The 14,159-nt window shown below is 36.5% G+C and overlaps 4 protein-coding genes across 9 annotated transcripts; all 4 read right to left on the bottom strand.

Annotated features, from left to right (window-relative positions):
• Positions 1-250: 250 nt before the first annotated feature.
• On the bottom strand, positions 251-3,287 carry LOC124408875 (PDZ domain-containing protein GIPC3). The gene is made up of 5 exons (XM_046886144.1): positions 2,940-3,287; positions 2,030-2,126; positions 909-1,291; positions 679-760; positions 251-603 (listed from the first exon to the last, which is right to left on the bottom strand). The coding sequence occupies exons 1-5, from the start codon at positions 3,237-3,239 to the stop codon at positions 446-448; spliced, it is 1,020 nt and encodes a 339-aa protein (XP_046742100.1). The 5' UTR covers positions 3,240-3,287; the 3' UTR covers positions 251-445.
• A 672-nt stretch (positions 3,288-3,959) lies between these two features.
• On the bottom strand, positions 3,960-7,088 carry LOC124408873 (glucoside xylosyltransferase 1). 2 transcript variants are annotated; one of them, XM_046886141.1, is made up of 3 exons: positions 6,956-7,088; positions 6,325-6,760; positions 3,960-5,984 (listed from the first exon to the last, which is right to left on the bottom strand). In XM_046886141.1, the coding sequence occupies exons 1-3, from the start codon at positions 6,979-6,981 to the stop codon at positions 5,316-5,318; spliced, it is 1,131 nt and encodes a 376-aa protein (XP_046742097.1). In that variant the 5' UTR covers positions 6,982-7,088; the 3' UTR covers positions 3,960-5,315. The 2 variants fall into 2 exon arrangements, with proteins under 2 accessions (XP_046742097.1, XP_046742096.1); XM_046886140.1 differs by having other exon boundaries at positions 6,325-7,066.
• LOC124408874 lies at positions 7,070-8,965 on the bottom strand. Its single transcript, XM_046886143.1, has 6 exons — positions 8,832-8,965; positions 8,558-8,753; positions 8,004-8,279; positions 7,690-7,932; positions 7,433-7,597; positions 7,070-7,316 (listed from the first exon to the last, which is right to left on the bottom strand). The coding sequence occupies exons 1-6, from the start codon at positions 8,887-8,889 to the stop codon at positions 7,157-7,159; spliced, it is 1,098 nt and encodes a 365-aa protein (XP_046742099.1). The 5' UTR covers positions 8,890-8,965; the 3' UTR covers positions 7,070-7,156.
• Positions 8,775-13,793, bottom strand: LOC124408870 (kelch-like ECH-associated protein 1B). 5 transcript variants are annotated; one of them, XM_046886135.1, is made up of 7 exons: positions 13,171-13,793; positions 12,153-12,453; positions 11,573-11,737; positions 10,764-11,431; positions 10,407-10,655; positions 10,023-10,321; positions 8,775-9,907 (listed from the first exon to the last, which is right to left on the bottom strand). In XM_046886135.1, the coding sequence occupies exons 2-7, from the start codon at positions 12,435-12,437 to the stop codon at positions 9,705-9,707; spliced, it is 1,869 nt and encodes a 622-aa protein (XP_046742091.1). In that variant the 5' UTR covers positions 12,438-12,453; positions 13,171-13,793; the 3' UTR covers positions 8,775-9,704. The 5 variants fall into 5 exon arrangements, with proteins under 5 accessions (XP_046742091.1, XP_046742089.1, XP_046742092.1 ...); XM_046886133.1 differs by having other exon boundaries at positions 12,135-12,453; positions 13,171-13,792; XM_046886136.1 differs by having other exon boundaries at positions 12,320-12,453; positions 13,171-13,792.
• Between the last annotated feature and the right edge of the window lie 366 nt (positions 13,794-14,159).

The raw sequence follows: 14,159 nt of genomic DNA, 5'->3' as shown, positions 1-14,159 counted from the left end.
TGAATAGCTTATACCTATTTCGAAATGAGCTGCAACTGTGAGAATTTTGATCGAAATATTGATCGGCACTAATATTATTCGTATAAACAAAACGTTGAATGCAAACTTAACTATAACAAGGTAACAATTTCAGAATTCTAAACTCGCATCATTTTGCCTCTTATTTTTTTCGTTTCACTTTCAAATTTGTATAAAATAATATTCGCTAAAGAAAAAGAAAAGTAATAGAACAAGAAACAAAAATATATATATTTTTTAAGTGTATGCATGTACGGCCTAAAATAAGCAGAAATAATATATGGAAAACAATATTTAAAATACAAAACGGGCGTAATACCCTGCGATAATTGATGTCTGCATTATTATGGCAATACTGACCTATCTGTTATTGCGTTTAAATGAACAAGCAATAAAATTATTCGTTTACTCTTTTTGTAAATAATAATCATCGTAGACGTCCAGCTCTTGCATCAGTTACAGCACCCCATAATTCGATAACAAAATCATCGGTGAAGCCAAATACTTCCAAGTCGGAATTGTCAATAGCTTCGGCAAAGTCCATGCTATTCTGTTTCCCCTCGGCTAATTCCCAAATTTGTGTAGCTGAAAAATGTATGAAAATGTGAAAATGCTTGTAGAGAAAGAATAATTCCTCCAAAATATTTTTGCTTTGCTTACCTAATTCGTTATCATTTATACCCATAAAACTTTCCAGTAGCCCATTAATTTTTTCAACTCCATTTGTTGCATAATCATCCGGCTGGACAGAAAAAAAAAACATTTTCAGCATCGCCAAAATACATTTTTCATAAAATACTTCAGTGATTTTCAGATATAATAATAATTCCTAAATCTTTTATTAAACAATTGAGCAAATGATGAATAGACAAGCCTTTCTTTCCACTTACTTCGTTTTCAATTTGTGCACTTCCGTCAGCCCTAAACCTGAGAGTTCCTTTGCCATTGCCATAGCCTTGTTTCTTGCCCTTCCTGGGGTCCCCTCTCGGACCGATGCTACCAAATCCATTTTTCTGTGGTTCAACCAGTCTCAGTGTGAATGTACTTCCTCTGGATATATCTTTGAGGAGTTTTGCTACCTCAAAGTGCCTTTTGCCTACCAAAGATTCTCCATTTATCTTCTCGATATGATCACCGACTTGTATCACCTTTGCTCTATCAATAACTGATTCCTCTCTGATGCGCTTTATAAATGCGTAGCCTGCGCCATTGTCTGTGATGGTAAGACCCAAGGCATCATCATTTTTAACGAGTTCAACTTCTTTTGGTCTACCTGTGAAAATAATTTCCCATTATGTATAGGTACGTATGATATAATCTTATGCAGCGTATGAATGAGAATTCTTTTTAACCATTTATCAGTATGTATCTTCAACCAAGATTATTCAACTGGAAAGACATTTCGACCAAAAGATTAACGGTATTAAGCCCTGAATTAAATGGTCTTATTTTGACCTTCGTTCTTTTCATTGTTACATAATAATATAAACAACTGTGTCTTATTTCAATAAAATTTCGGACTGGTTCAAATTCAACATTGACATGAACTCAGTTAATGAAATCAAAGCCATTGCTGGACACCAATAAATTAATAAATATGCTTTACTTTATCCATTTGATATGCATACGCGCATGCAAGCGAGATAGTTGGGAAGCCTTACATTTTGATAAGCTAATTGTTAACAATTTTGAAGTAACGATAAACCGTTAGCGACAAAAATCCGCTTCCGGCATATATGGAGCAAGAAATTGAAATAGCTTCTACTCGTGTTTGATTTAACGAATAGATATACGTTGAATTTCACGTAGAAAAAAAGGAACGCATGGGTTTTACCGGGACTATCTATAATATGATACGAATATAAGTACTGATAACATGCAATTGAACACGCAAGTGTTGATTATATACCTTTTTAGGCTACAGCGCCGTTAATTTATAGTTGGATAAGGTGTGCTCACGCACATCGGATGTGATAATATACATAAATTAATCACATTTGAATATACTTGCCTTTTTTGTGAGCGAAAATAAAATCATCCAAGCCAATTTGACCCCCTAATAATTTCAGCATATCGACCTTGTGCGTGTTGAGGGTGCAAAAAAGTATCTGAAATACATTTAAATCCGATTGTTAATCCTCACAAGATAATCGACGTCGGTTTAATGCTTATCATTTAATGACAATAATAACAATCGTCATTGCTGTATCGCGCTGAGTGGGGAAATATCTGGAAAAATGTGCGTGACGCGATTTATGGAAGATTCAAAAAACTCTCCCACATGTTCCCGGTCATACGATTGAAAATGCGATTAAGAGACGCAATAGTAATTTACAGATGAGACTGAAGTTAGTAACGTCACTGTACAATGATTTACGTTTCGGCAAATGGTTATTTTACACTTGCAGGAATGTCTGAAATTCGGTAAATCATAATAAAGCAAAATGTAAACATATTTTGGAAACTTTGCTACTTCAAAGTCACTATGCAAAACAGTAATTTCTACCCCCAATCTTTCGGTTACGTTAACGTTACTAACTTCAGTCTGACAATTATACAGCTTATAGGAACGGTTCGACAACTGTTTAATTCTAAAAAATAAAACCTGTACAGTAATAATCAGAAAATGACAACCCTGGAATGGGAAATTAAAACAAATAGGCTGTCGGTGAATGTATCCGCCGGATTATTGAGGGGAAAGGGGCTTTGGCCCGTGACCAGCGTACTTCCTGTGTCCGGTCTGTAAGGTCGTACTATAAAGTATAAACACGATTACGCATACGTGTGTAAGAGCTGTATAATAAATCTAGTGTAAATCGGTCTACAAATATCGCAGCGTGCGCAATATGAGATGAATTAAATAACGTATACATATATATATATATATATATATATATGTATATATGATACATAGAACTCACCTCATTCGCTGGCAATTCGTAACATTCCGCAATTTTTTGATACAACTCCCTGACGTTACTGAACCCGGATATCAATCCCGTAGGACTTCCGTGGGCCAGTTGACAGTGGAATACCAACTGCGGCCTTCCGACGGGACTCGTCGGCGGTTCTTGAGGATTTGTTCTTGTTCCATTTCCGGCGGTCGTTGAATTTCCGTTACTGTTTGGGTGACCGCCGTCGTGATTAGGTGAAGAATTATTGCTGTTCTTTTCGTACGCTGTTGCGGACCTTGTAGAATTTTTCGGTTTAAACAGTGGCATTTCTCAAGAGAATTATCTCGCCGACTGTATCAAAGGAAACTTGTTTAAGTTGGTATTTTTTTATATATATTTTTTTTTTTACTTTAATTTTTCTTCTATCGGATTGTTTACGATTATTCTTGCTTTAGTATTTACATATGAAAATTACTTTTACTTCAAATTTCTTCTTTCTATAATGCAACTCGTACTGCGCGGCGTAATCCACAAGATTCAGATCGATGACACGTCACTGTGCGTTGTTTTATCGAGTATACATGCATACATTCATACAATCACAAGACAGTGACTGTGCTAAGTAACGCAACTTTATCCAACACCTGGGGTTTAATTGCGCAATTGCGACTGGTAACTCGGTCAGGTTTAATTATCGATTGAAATCACGTATATTTCTTTATCCCTTATTTTCCTTTGTTTTTCACACTTTTCCATTCGGTAGGAAAAATTCAATTTAATATCATATAGCGCACTCCAGGGATATCGTGCCTTTCGCTTGAGTATCGTAAAACGGGACTAGGCCTTTTTATCTCGCCAGTTCTCTTTATCGTTCTCAGATTAGGAGAAATATGTCCGAGGCTTATCTAAATTTAATATTATCATTGTAGAATCTTGATTGTGACTGATGTATTTTATCAGAATTTCAAACACTTGACAATTTTCTACTTATTCATGTTTTGTTTCCTATTACTTTTCTCTCTCTCTCCCTCTCCCTCTCTCTCTCTCTCTCTCTTCTTTTTTTCAACTGGTAGATATTTAGAGTTTGAAAACACCTACGGTTTCATGACAATGCATATGTCGCATTTGTGTTCTCATATGACAGCACGACTCATTACATTCCATAAATATATATGCATATACATATAATATGCCCATGTACGGGCATTCAATTTTTGTTTATAACAGTATCCGCGGTATTACGCGTGTGTACAAGTCGATTCTTCCTCGCGCACGTGATGATTATACAAGCTTATTCCGAACTTTAATCTCTTCGATTACATCGTAGAAATTGAATTAAAATAACACTTGTTGAGCTTCTGGCGCGTAAAACAGCGCACCTTGTGAACCAGAATATCACTTGCCATCGTGGCCCTCAGGAGCGTAACACCTGACTGTATTCGCCCCACCACTAAAACTGACTCTGCCCCCTCTCCAAGCCGAATTCCACCGTTCCCAATTAGCACATTTTAACGGTCTGTTACCCTCATTTTTGCATTCGGGCTTACAAGTTCCGACAATTTTTAAACACCCGTTTTACTACGGGTTTAAGAAAAAAAAGAATTCCTTTCAAAAGCACCGTTATGAACTTGAATATGAAAATTTACGTAAAAATGTTGATATGTCGGAACTCAAGTAGGTATAGATATGCCTTCGTATGTATAAAATGTGCATACTTTCGCAGAGGTGAATGTGCAGTAAACAGTTGGCTGGAGGAGTATAATAAATGTAAAGGGAAAGCACAATCGTGCATTGATTGTAATTTCATAATTTTAAACGCTCTTGCGTAATGCTAATTATTATGATAATAGTTTATTGTGAAGATTTGCTAATTAAATAATCTCTTACGCTATCTTACTTGTATTCATGTTTACATAACAAGTACAATTATGTATATTTATACAATTATATTACGATATATAATGTATAAAAAATTGGCTGTAAAAATTTGAACTTTGCATTTCGTTAAATACTGGGTCCCCGTACCCTAAAAAACGTTACCAACGATCGAAACAATTGTTTTGAAACAATCTAATCGATGTATATAAATAGTTTTTTAACTAACTAAATTTCCAATAATACTGTAATAATTATTGGCAAGTAGACATTACGAGATTCTTGTAAAATCACATTATAAAAGGGGTCGATTTTCTCTTGGAAGCAGGAAAAGGAAAGTTCAAAATCGATTTCGAGTTCGACGATATTCGTCTTCGTAAATAAGACGAATACATAAACGTGGAGTGTTCAACAGCTCTGAAATTACAGTACCTAATACGAGTTTCACTCGCGTTTCGCTTTTGGGCAACGATCGTCTCTTTTGCATTGTGACCTTCGAAAAGAGGTAGAAAGTTTGATAAGCCGAAATCAATTCCGTGTCCTTGATCTAGAATCGAGATGAAATTCTGGCTGCAGAACAAAGACCTTCCATACTTTTCCACAGTTTGATTTATCGTCGGTATTAAGATAATTTTTCATTGGTATTAAAAAATTATCAACCGGATCAGTGTTCAATTGATACTCTTCCATAGCCCGGAAAACGGCTTTGAACGGCGGCTGTTTTTGCGAATGAAACGTTCCTCTGGAACCATGTAAAACTAAGGCACCATCTTTTTCCGCCTCCGTACAAACGGACATGTACATGCAATGGTCGGGCCTGTAATTGTAGCGGCATGGATAAATGTAAAGACGTTCTGGGTGGTAGTAAAATATTATGTTTATGATATCCTGGTCCCCCCAAGTTATTTTCAAACGATACTCTTTGTGGATGGGAATCACGTAGTCCATCCATCGAAATTCTCTCATTCTAGTCAAATTCATTAGCATCACACCAGAGTTTACTCCCAATTTTCCATAGTAAGGATGCTTAGCGAATCTGTTGTACCAGCCAGTATTGGGATCTTCGTGCTCAGGACTTAAGCCAGCCAACTGGCTGGAATTCATCTTCTTGAATTCATCCCAGATTACTTCTGGAGGTGCGAGAAATAAGGTGTCTGTGTCCACGTACAAAACCGCATCAATGTCAATCAGCATAGTCTGAAATAAAAATTTATATAATAAATATCGCCAGTTAATTGCTTCAAATGAATGAAAACAAATCCAATCTTTCGATGAAATGCTTCTAAACTTTTCAAACATACAGAAAACAATAATTCACTACTTCTATTGCAATGACACGAGAATTTGTTGCTCCCCTACATTTATCGCTTAGCTCTGGAGAGGCTAGTAAAATGTAAGCGGAAAACAATATTTGGTACAGAACTGTTACATTTTTATTTACTCCACTCAGTAAGGATTACCAATATACCTATTGATTGAAAAAAAGTTCGTGAATTATATGTTTGAAAAATCATGCAAAAAATTTGGGACAACTTACAGGTAAAAATAATCTCTGGGCTGCGCAAGGTTTGAAAAGTTTCTTCCACATTCTGACGTCGCTTCGTTCTGGAAACTTTATGTGTTTGACTACAAAGTCGAATGTCTTGTTTGACATTAACTTCCATGCGGTTAACTTTTCATTGAAAGCAGGTATCAAATCAGTGTCGGATATGACGATAAACTTGAGGGGTCTTTTGGTAAAAACTAAAGCTGATTTCATCATGGTCAGAGATTCACTCAAGCGATCTCCGCAGGCCACAACGCATATCACTACTTCCTGCTCTGACAATGAGTTGACAGTAGGACTAAGCTCGACACTTCGAGAGGCAATTTTGATGGGTTTAAAATGATCATTGGTCAGTTTTTTTGAAGAATTTGTTGTAAAATTGAGCAGCAATATCAAGCCAGCAAAGGCAAGGCACAAGACAGCTAACCTGTATACAGACTTCATTGTAATATTCATGTATCATACTTTTGGCAAGATATTTTCTTTTTTGGTGTAGCTAAAAATTCTGTACGAAAATACGTCCAAGTATGCGGCATTCTTCTATCATCGTATAGCTGGTAACTCAATATTACCGATACCGAAGCTAGTCGTGCACGAAAAGTGACTGAGTGCCATTCCTAACCTCGTTAACTTAGAATCTACTCCCATCTGTCAACCATCCGTCAAATGTTTGTTGTCGGCATTCGAGTGTTTTCATTTGTTTTGCGTACCAACAGAGCACTGATCAGAGTGAAATAAGTACTGGATTACTAGCGCCCTCTAGTATTGACATAAATAAGTTTATACAGTTTTATCCGTAAACACGATTTGCGGATATTATGTTTTATTTTGATATTATTCGGGATCCACTTGGTGTATCATATTTCAAGGTTATCAGTTGCTTCTTTATTTTTTCCGTCAGTTTGCGATCGACATCTTGATGGAATAAATGTTCAAAATCACTATGCGTCATCAGAAACTTTACCAAGCTCCTTGCATTCGCTCTGAAAAATTAGAATTAATGACTAGAGATTTTTCATTCAAGTATACACAGATATTCTGAAATTTCGACAATTCTCGAGCTCACGAATGATGAAAGAGAAGCTTATTTGTCGATTACCTTGTTTCACAATTACCATCAACCAAGAACTTGGCACACATGATAAATACCCTAGTCCGCGTGTCCTTTGTAGTTGTTGTTGAGAAGAAGGCATTAACCCCTTTCAAAGTAACAATATAGTTTAGTAGGCGACTGACCGTTGCACGAACCAACGGATTCTTGTGTCTAGAATAATCCAATCCACATAAATTCACTTGTCAGTATTGTGAGTCACAGAAGTTGAAAGAACGTGGTTTGATTAAATTATACAGCCTTACCCTGCACCTCGACTACTAAACATTACTCGGACACAGTGTGACGCTGGTATGAAGTCAGCCATCGTGTCTAAGGCATTGTTAGCGTCTTGGCGTATGCACTTGTTCATATCTCCAGTCTTTTGTAACAGCATACCAACTAATTCGTCGAATTCAGGTCTTTGGATACATTGCATTGTTCTGAACAATTCTGCGGCTACTTGGCAGGCTGTCCTTACTACGTTTGATCTTATATTTCGCAATAAACTATAAATCGTAATGAAGTAACTAAAATTATTTACGTGCACCTGATAATCACGCATGATTCATGTCGTTACCTGCACATGCTTCTATTAACGATTGGCATATTCGAATCTATCAATTCTGGTTGAACCCTTGATATATGCACAATATCGATGAGTGCTTGCATGGTATTATCCCATTGATTTTCCTTCAATTTCAGTAACGCTAGCTTCAACGCATCTTGCGGTCTTTCAAAGTTTGGAGTTGCTGTTACAAAATTTTTCTCCCGTAGCTTCATATTGTCTCCACCGGGATAAAGCATGCTTTTTTGATTGAAACTGGTTCTGCTACATTCGGTATACACGGAATTACTGTGTTCAAGGGAGGTGTATTAAGCAATCTAGCGGGTTGCTAAACAGTTTGCAACTTGTACGAAGCTTCATTCTTTATTAAGGGAAGACTTCCGTGAAATTTTAGCCAAAACACGGGTTTTTAATTCTTAACTACTTTAAAAAAATGTCGTTTCACAAAATTCTTCTACCAATTTCTAGATTATGGTGGTATAGGCTTTAAAATGAATTTCAAACTTTTCATTTTCAACTCAAATTTCACAGAAGTCTCTCTTTAATGAATATAATATCTCTAGTACCTATGAAGTATTTTCGGTAAGTGTACATCCCCGACACCCTCTGTGGTAGAAAAATTAGTACTGTAACTCGAAGATTGTCTTTTTAGGTTTGTATTTTCAGAGCTTATAGCTGGTAGTCGTAGCGAATGCTTAGGATGAACAAGCGTGGACTTTTCTTGAGTGAACAAGAGCCTTGACTTATCTTCATTGCAGTACCCTGAAGTTAAATTGAATTGAATTTGACTGTTAATAAACTTTAGCTGATATTTCAAATTGACATAATTTTTTTCGTTACCTTTTCCTAGACACATAGGACAGGTAGTTAGTTGATTTTTACACTCCAGTGGCAGCATGTTTAATCGCAAATTTAAGTTTTTTGAAAATTTTTTAATTTTACAAAGATTATTCAATGTTTAATGGAACTAGTTTCGTCTGAAATTTGAAAAGTTAGGTCTAGATCTTGAACGTGGATTTTGATAAACAATGGAAATACAAAATGACTGCCTTCAGCTCGCAATATTATATTATGTGAACTACATTCCGTTCAAATTTACGAAAAAAATAATCAACATTCCAATTTATTCTTGTCTTTTTAGTCCTTGTTACAGGTACTGATATTGAAAAGTATTACCAATCAGCGAATATCTAATTGTTTTACCAATCAAAAATTATACTGCTAATTAGGTGCCTGTATAGTTGTTAAAATAATGTACAATAATCAGTTGCGTAAACAGAATGAGGAGAATTATAGAAAATAGGTAATTCTCGCTGAAGTAAATATGGATGCATCGTTTTGTTTCCGATTGAGTGATCTTTGGAATTGCATTTTGCTTCTACTTTGGATTACTAAGATTGTCCTGCCTACATTTTAATGTTTGGCTTACCAAAGATATCTAGTTGAAAATATGAAAATGAATCAAACTTTTTCATTAGTCTGTTCGATGGAACTTGTGCACAGTTCACTTTTCTCAATTCATGTAAGCATTTCCTAGGCAACTTAGAATTAAAAAATATCCTCTGCGTAGCTTCAATGCCTGCTTGATTAAGATCAATCTCAATATAGTCTTATCTCCTTATACTATAATTACGCTATATTATTATAATATACGTCATTTACAAATAAATAAATTGAATCGCGTCATTTAGTTACAGTATTCGACACAGGGTGTCAAGATGTGCGTTTCACCGATTGGTTTTCATTCGAAACAATGTGATGTTCCAAGTGATCACAATGCAGCGGACATTGGTGATAAGACACCGCACTCGCGTGACCTGATCTACCCGAAGTCATAGGTACTCCTGGTTCCCATTGGTCCTTGGCTGGATCATATATTTCTACTATACTTAAAAAGGTCTGTCCGTCATAGCCTCCTGTAACGGAAAAGAAGAATAAAAATTAAACATGAAATGAGATAGAATTGGAATTGACAGAAAAAAAATAATAAAATTGGATCAATTATGATCTAGGTATACACTAGACACCCACCCATTGCATAAAGTTTTCCATCCAGAACAGTTACGCTCAAAGCACTGCGGGCAACTGAAACATTGCTCACAAACTCCCACGAGTCACGTTCTGTGTCGTAACGTTCTACTGTGCTCAACTGACGACATCCGTCATACCCTCCTACCACATAGATGTACTGCCCAAGACTTGCTACACCAGATCCCGACCGACAACACCGCATGGGAGAGACCATGGTCCATTCGTCATTTTCTGGATGATAACATTCTACTGAACTCAATCTATGTACTCCATTAAATCCACCAATTGCGTAGAGCAATCTATAAATATGAAATTTCGGAGTCAAGGTTGTTATCAAGTGCCTGAGAAATTTTTTAATGGAATCTTGAAGAACATTCGTGATACCTATTTACAACAGCAACTCCGACTCCTAATCGTTTTGTGTGCATAGGTTTAACATTTGTCCAGGTATCTTGATCCGGGTCATAACATTCAACGCTGTTGTGATATTCTGCACCTGCGCTGCCGCCTACCGCATACAATACGCCATCCATTACAGCAACACCCACTCTATTCCTCGGTACTGACATGGGATTGCAGGGTCTCCACTGGTCAAGAACTGGATTGTATCTGTCCACCCAATCACTGTCGTACCTTGAAGGTGGATAAAAAAAAAAGAACTAAAGTTTATGAAATCGAGTTTTTTACAACAATTACGTGAAGTGAACAGTTGAAACAATATCTACAGGTTATTAATCTCACCTGTTTCCTGGCGAATTGTTCCTTCCACCAATGGCGTAAAACATGCCTTTTAAAAATGCTCCTCCAAGTCCAGAACGAGGCACTGTTAACTTAGCATGTTGACTCCAAACTTTGTCGTCGGCATTATACCCTTCAAGAACATCCAATGAATGTCTAAGAAATCCACCTGCTATGTAAATGACTCTCGGTGTGTTGGGTGTTCTCTCTTTGACGACTGGTTTCTTATGCAAAGTCAGGTCTTTAAAAATTTGCGCTAGATACTCGCGGCAGGCTGGCACTTTTTTTAAAACATCGCAATTTTTCATTTGTTCCCTAAGAAAGCTCGGAGTCAAATACTGACACCGAACGGCATGCAATATATGTTCCATTTTGATACCGCGAGATTCCTCGTTGTATTTCACCCATTTTAACACTGCGTTATAAACTTCTCTCTCTTCCTGTACATTCAGTTCATCTTTTCTAATTAAATTAATTAATTGTATGGCCGTAAGTTGAAGGAATTCTTCTTCTTGACAAATTCTGCTAAAGTGTTGAACGATAAATTGATTTGCTTTGTGATGTAAATCGTGACAACCATGCTGTTCTGCAAAATTTGCAATTCCGATAGCATTTGTAGGGTCCAATTGCCTCTCGAGAAATACGCAGCATGCATCTATTACATTGCCGACCTGCAATTCGAATGTCAGATATTTCAATACATAGCTAACAATAAGAACGATCGTACATTTTACTCAAGACATATTAGCTGTGGAATACTTTTGAACATTTCTCAGCTTATAACCTATGACAATTACCTAGGAATACTGTACCTGGAACATTGTTGCTGCAGGTAATAACGAGCAGACTGTTACTTCAGTTACTCTTATTTGTCCCGTGTACATGAAATACATGAGCCGAGCCATCGCTGTTGGACAAACTCCTTGCAATTTGACTCTGGTCATTTCACATTCTTTAAGACCTCCCGTGAACATTGCCTAGAATTTAGAGTAAAAAAAATTATTGAATATAAAAAAAATAGCTACAATACAGTAATTGATGAACACTCTTTGTAAAGTGACTATCTGTTCAAAGTGCTTAGGACATGTAATTCTACTCTGAAAGTAAACAGAGTTAGATTATTCCTGATAAGCAGGACGTGGTCCTATCAACACTTCAGGTATTGTTAAAAAGTCAGGACTTTCAAAGTGAGACATTGATTGTTATAAATGAAAATCAGAAGAATTTGAATAAAGTATATTAAGTTAGTTTAAATGGATATTCTTTCACAAAAAGTTAAAAGATGATTTTAGAAGACATCATGCTTCTACACTGAAAGTAATATTAGCTGGAAACAGCTAGATGTGGATGAGATGTAAAAACATAAAACGATACCTTAAAATAAGGACTTGCCGCAGCCAAAATGACTTTGTGTGCATGGAACAGTTCCTGTCCAACTTCTAAGATAACGTCGGTAAGCATATGATGACTTCGCATCATAAACATCATTTTCATAGCTTCTTTTATATAATTAGCCATGCAAAATGTCATATCGCCAAGGTCTCCATGTTTCTCATTACCCGGACTAAGGTTCTGCTCCTTTTCCTCACTAGTATCAACAACTGCATCACTTCTACCGAACGATGTAAAATTACATCGACTTCCTTCCATCTGCGAATAATCCTCTTCACCATCCATGCTGATCTATCATAAGCTAGATAGAAATTGAGTTAATGTTATTCTTACTGTTATCAATCTGTTATTCTACATTCTGGTTGCTTCTAGGGACTAAATGGTTTTTCAACTATCAGATTATCTCAGATTTGAATGCAATGTAAAATGTAATGGAAAATATAGGTAAGATTGAGCCTATTTGACAGAAAAAAATAATTCAGCACCAGTAAAATTTCCCATACAGTATGTGCGACAAAAGCCTAGATCGAAACTGAGTAAATGATAAGAAAAAGTGAAGTTAAGAGATACTGTAGAATATTAGATCAAATCGTACATCGTTTTTATTTGTGAAATTATACGTTTTGTTGATAAATGTTTTAGTCTTCTAATGTATCTGATGGTTCTCACGGGATATAAATATTATAAACTTCAGTATTACAAGAGCAGGAAAAGTAAATGTACATACAACCACATAGGTGTAATAAAATAGTACTTTCTTGGCGACATACCGGTATAGCAACTAAGGTGCACCAGAACAATATTGTGTGTGACGTAAACTATACTTTGGTTCATTTTGGTACCTATAACAGTGGCTCGACAAAAAATGCCTGATATGGTTTTTAACGCATGATACAGAGCATGGAGTATCAATGATGAAAAAATGCAGCACATGCATGGGAACAGCGAATTTCTGACAAATTTAAAGGGCAAAGAATATTTATTAAGTAGACCTGTACAACTTAATGTATGTATGTACCTGGTGTCCTTAGCGTTGAACAAATCCGAATCGGATTAACTTTGAGGTTATAGCCCACACAAGTAACGATTTTGACGATGTATCTCCACAAAATAACACACCGCTTAGAAAACTTACATCCTGAATAGTTTTCTGTTTATCATGATTCCCGTATAAAACTGAGTGTTTCAAAGAAATTTGTAACGACTACACTTGGGCGAAGCACAACAATACGGTATGCAAATTAGCGCAGAGTAAGTTGACGTTATTAAACGTCAGTTGTCGTGCATTAAGTATTTTGTGTTCACGAGTACTTAATAATGTTCCACCGCCCACCGTGTGACAAAGTGGCATAAATGTCAAAACTAAAATTTACTATTCACGCAACGTGTCACTTAAAACGCGCGAAAAAATACTGCACGCTGATAAGTATCCACGAGAAAAAGAAGAAGGATCAGGAAGAGGAGAAACGTGTTTCCAAATATGCGATATTAACATCTCGAATAGTTGTTGGCCATTGCGTATAAGCTCTATAACACCTGGAGGGGTCAAATTTCGGCATAGAATGACTTGCTGATTCAAATATGTAGTTATCTCCGATCATGCGAGCTTTCAGCCTTTAGCACGTCACCTACTGGCAGCGCGTTCATACGATATGTATGTGCGTATGTATGTACATAGGTACGTGACTACGCATGCAGACCTCTGGAGAACGTACTCGTATATAATATACATACTTAAGTACGACTATTGTTGATCTAATAGTTGTCGGACACTCGCGATCGGATACCCGTTGACGATAAGAATGAGAAGCAAATAACCACAGGTGGTTTCCACTATGCCGTTGTCAAGAAATCAAAACTGCTGTCGCAATATTTTGATAAAATAATTCGAGTACTATGACCTATACATGCCCACACGGTCACACCTGCGGGTTAGCTTAGCTAGCCATTAGCGCTGCTTATTTTTCGAAAGTCATTCTGACTATGCGATTCATGGAACGTACCCAG

Source organism: Diprion similis, chromosome 8 (genome assembly GCF_021155765.1).
Source record: "Diprion similis isolate iyDipSimi1 chromosome 8, iyDipSimi1.1, whole genome shotgun sequence".
In the NCBI taxonomy this organism is placed as follows: Eukaryota; Metazoa; Arthropoda; class Insecta; order Hymenoptera; family Diprionidae; genus Diprion; species Diprion similis.
The sequence above is the reverse complement of the archived record's forward strand: the minus strand, read 5'-3'. Positions and strand labels throughout refer to the sequence as shown.

Coding starts and splice junctions, on each gene's coding strand:
- LOC124408875 (XM_046886144.1), bottom strand. CDS start 3,239: ATGCCACTGTTTAAACCGAAAAATTCTACAAGGTCCGCAACAGCGTAC. Junction 2,127..2,939: donor ACGAATTGCCAGCGAATGAG/GTGAGTTCTATG, acceptor AATGTATTTCAG/ATACTTTTTTGCACCCTCAA. Junction 761..908: donor GTGCACAAATTGAAAACGAA/GTAAGTGGAAAG, acceptor TTTTCTGTCCAG/CCGGATGATTATGCAACAAA.
- LOC124408873 (XM_046886140.1), bottom strand. CDS start 6,789: ATGAATATTACAATGAAGTCTGTATACAGGTTAGCTGTCTTGTGCCTT. Junction 5,985..6,324: donor CCCAGAGATTATTTTTACCT/GTAAGTTGTCCC, acceptor TTTTTATTTCAG/ACTATGCTGATTGACATTGA.
- LOC124408874 (XM_046886143.1), bottom strand. CDS start 8,889: ATGCTGCCACTGGAGTGTAAAAATCAACTAACTACCTGTCCTATGTGT. Junction 7,933..8,003: donor GTTAATAGAAGCATGTGCAG/GTAACGACATGA, acceptor TACGATTTATAG/TTTATTGCGAAATATAAGAT. Junction 7,317..7,432: donor GATGGTAATTGTGAAACAAG/GTAATCGACAAA, acceptor CTAATTTTTCAG/AGCGAATGCAAGGAGCTTGG.
- LOC124408870 (XM_046886133.1), bottom strand. CDS start 12,437: ATGGATGGTGAAGAGGATTATTCGCAGATGGAAGGAAGTCGATGTAAT. Junction 11,432..11,572: donor CTGCAGCAACAATGTTCCAG/GTACAGTATTCC, acceptor TTCGAATTGCAG/GTCGGCAATGTAATAGATGC. Junction 10,656..10,763: donor AACAATTCGCCAGGAAACAG/GTGAGATTAATA, acceptor TCCACCTTCAAG/GTACGACAGTGATTGGGTGG.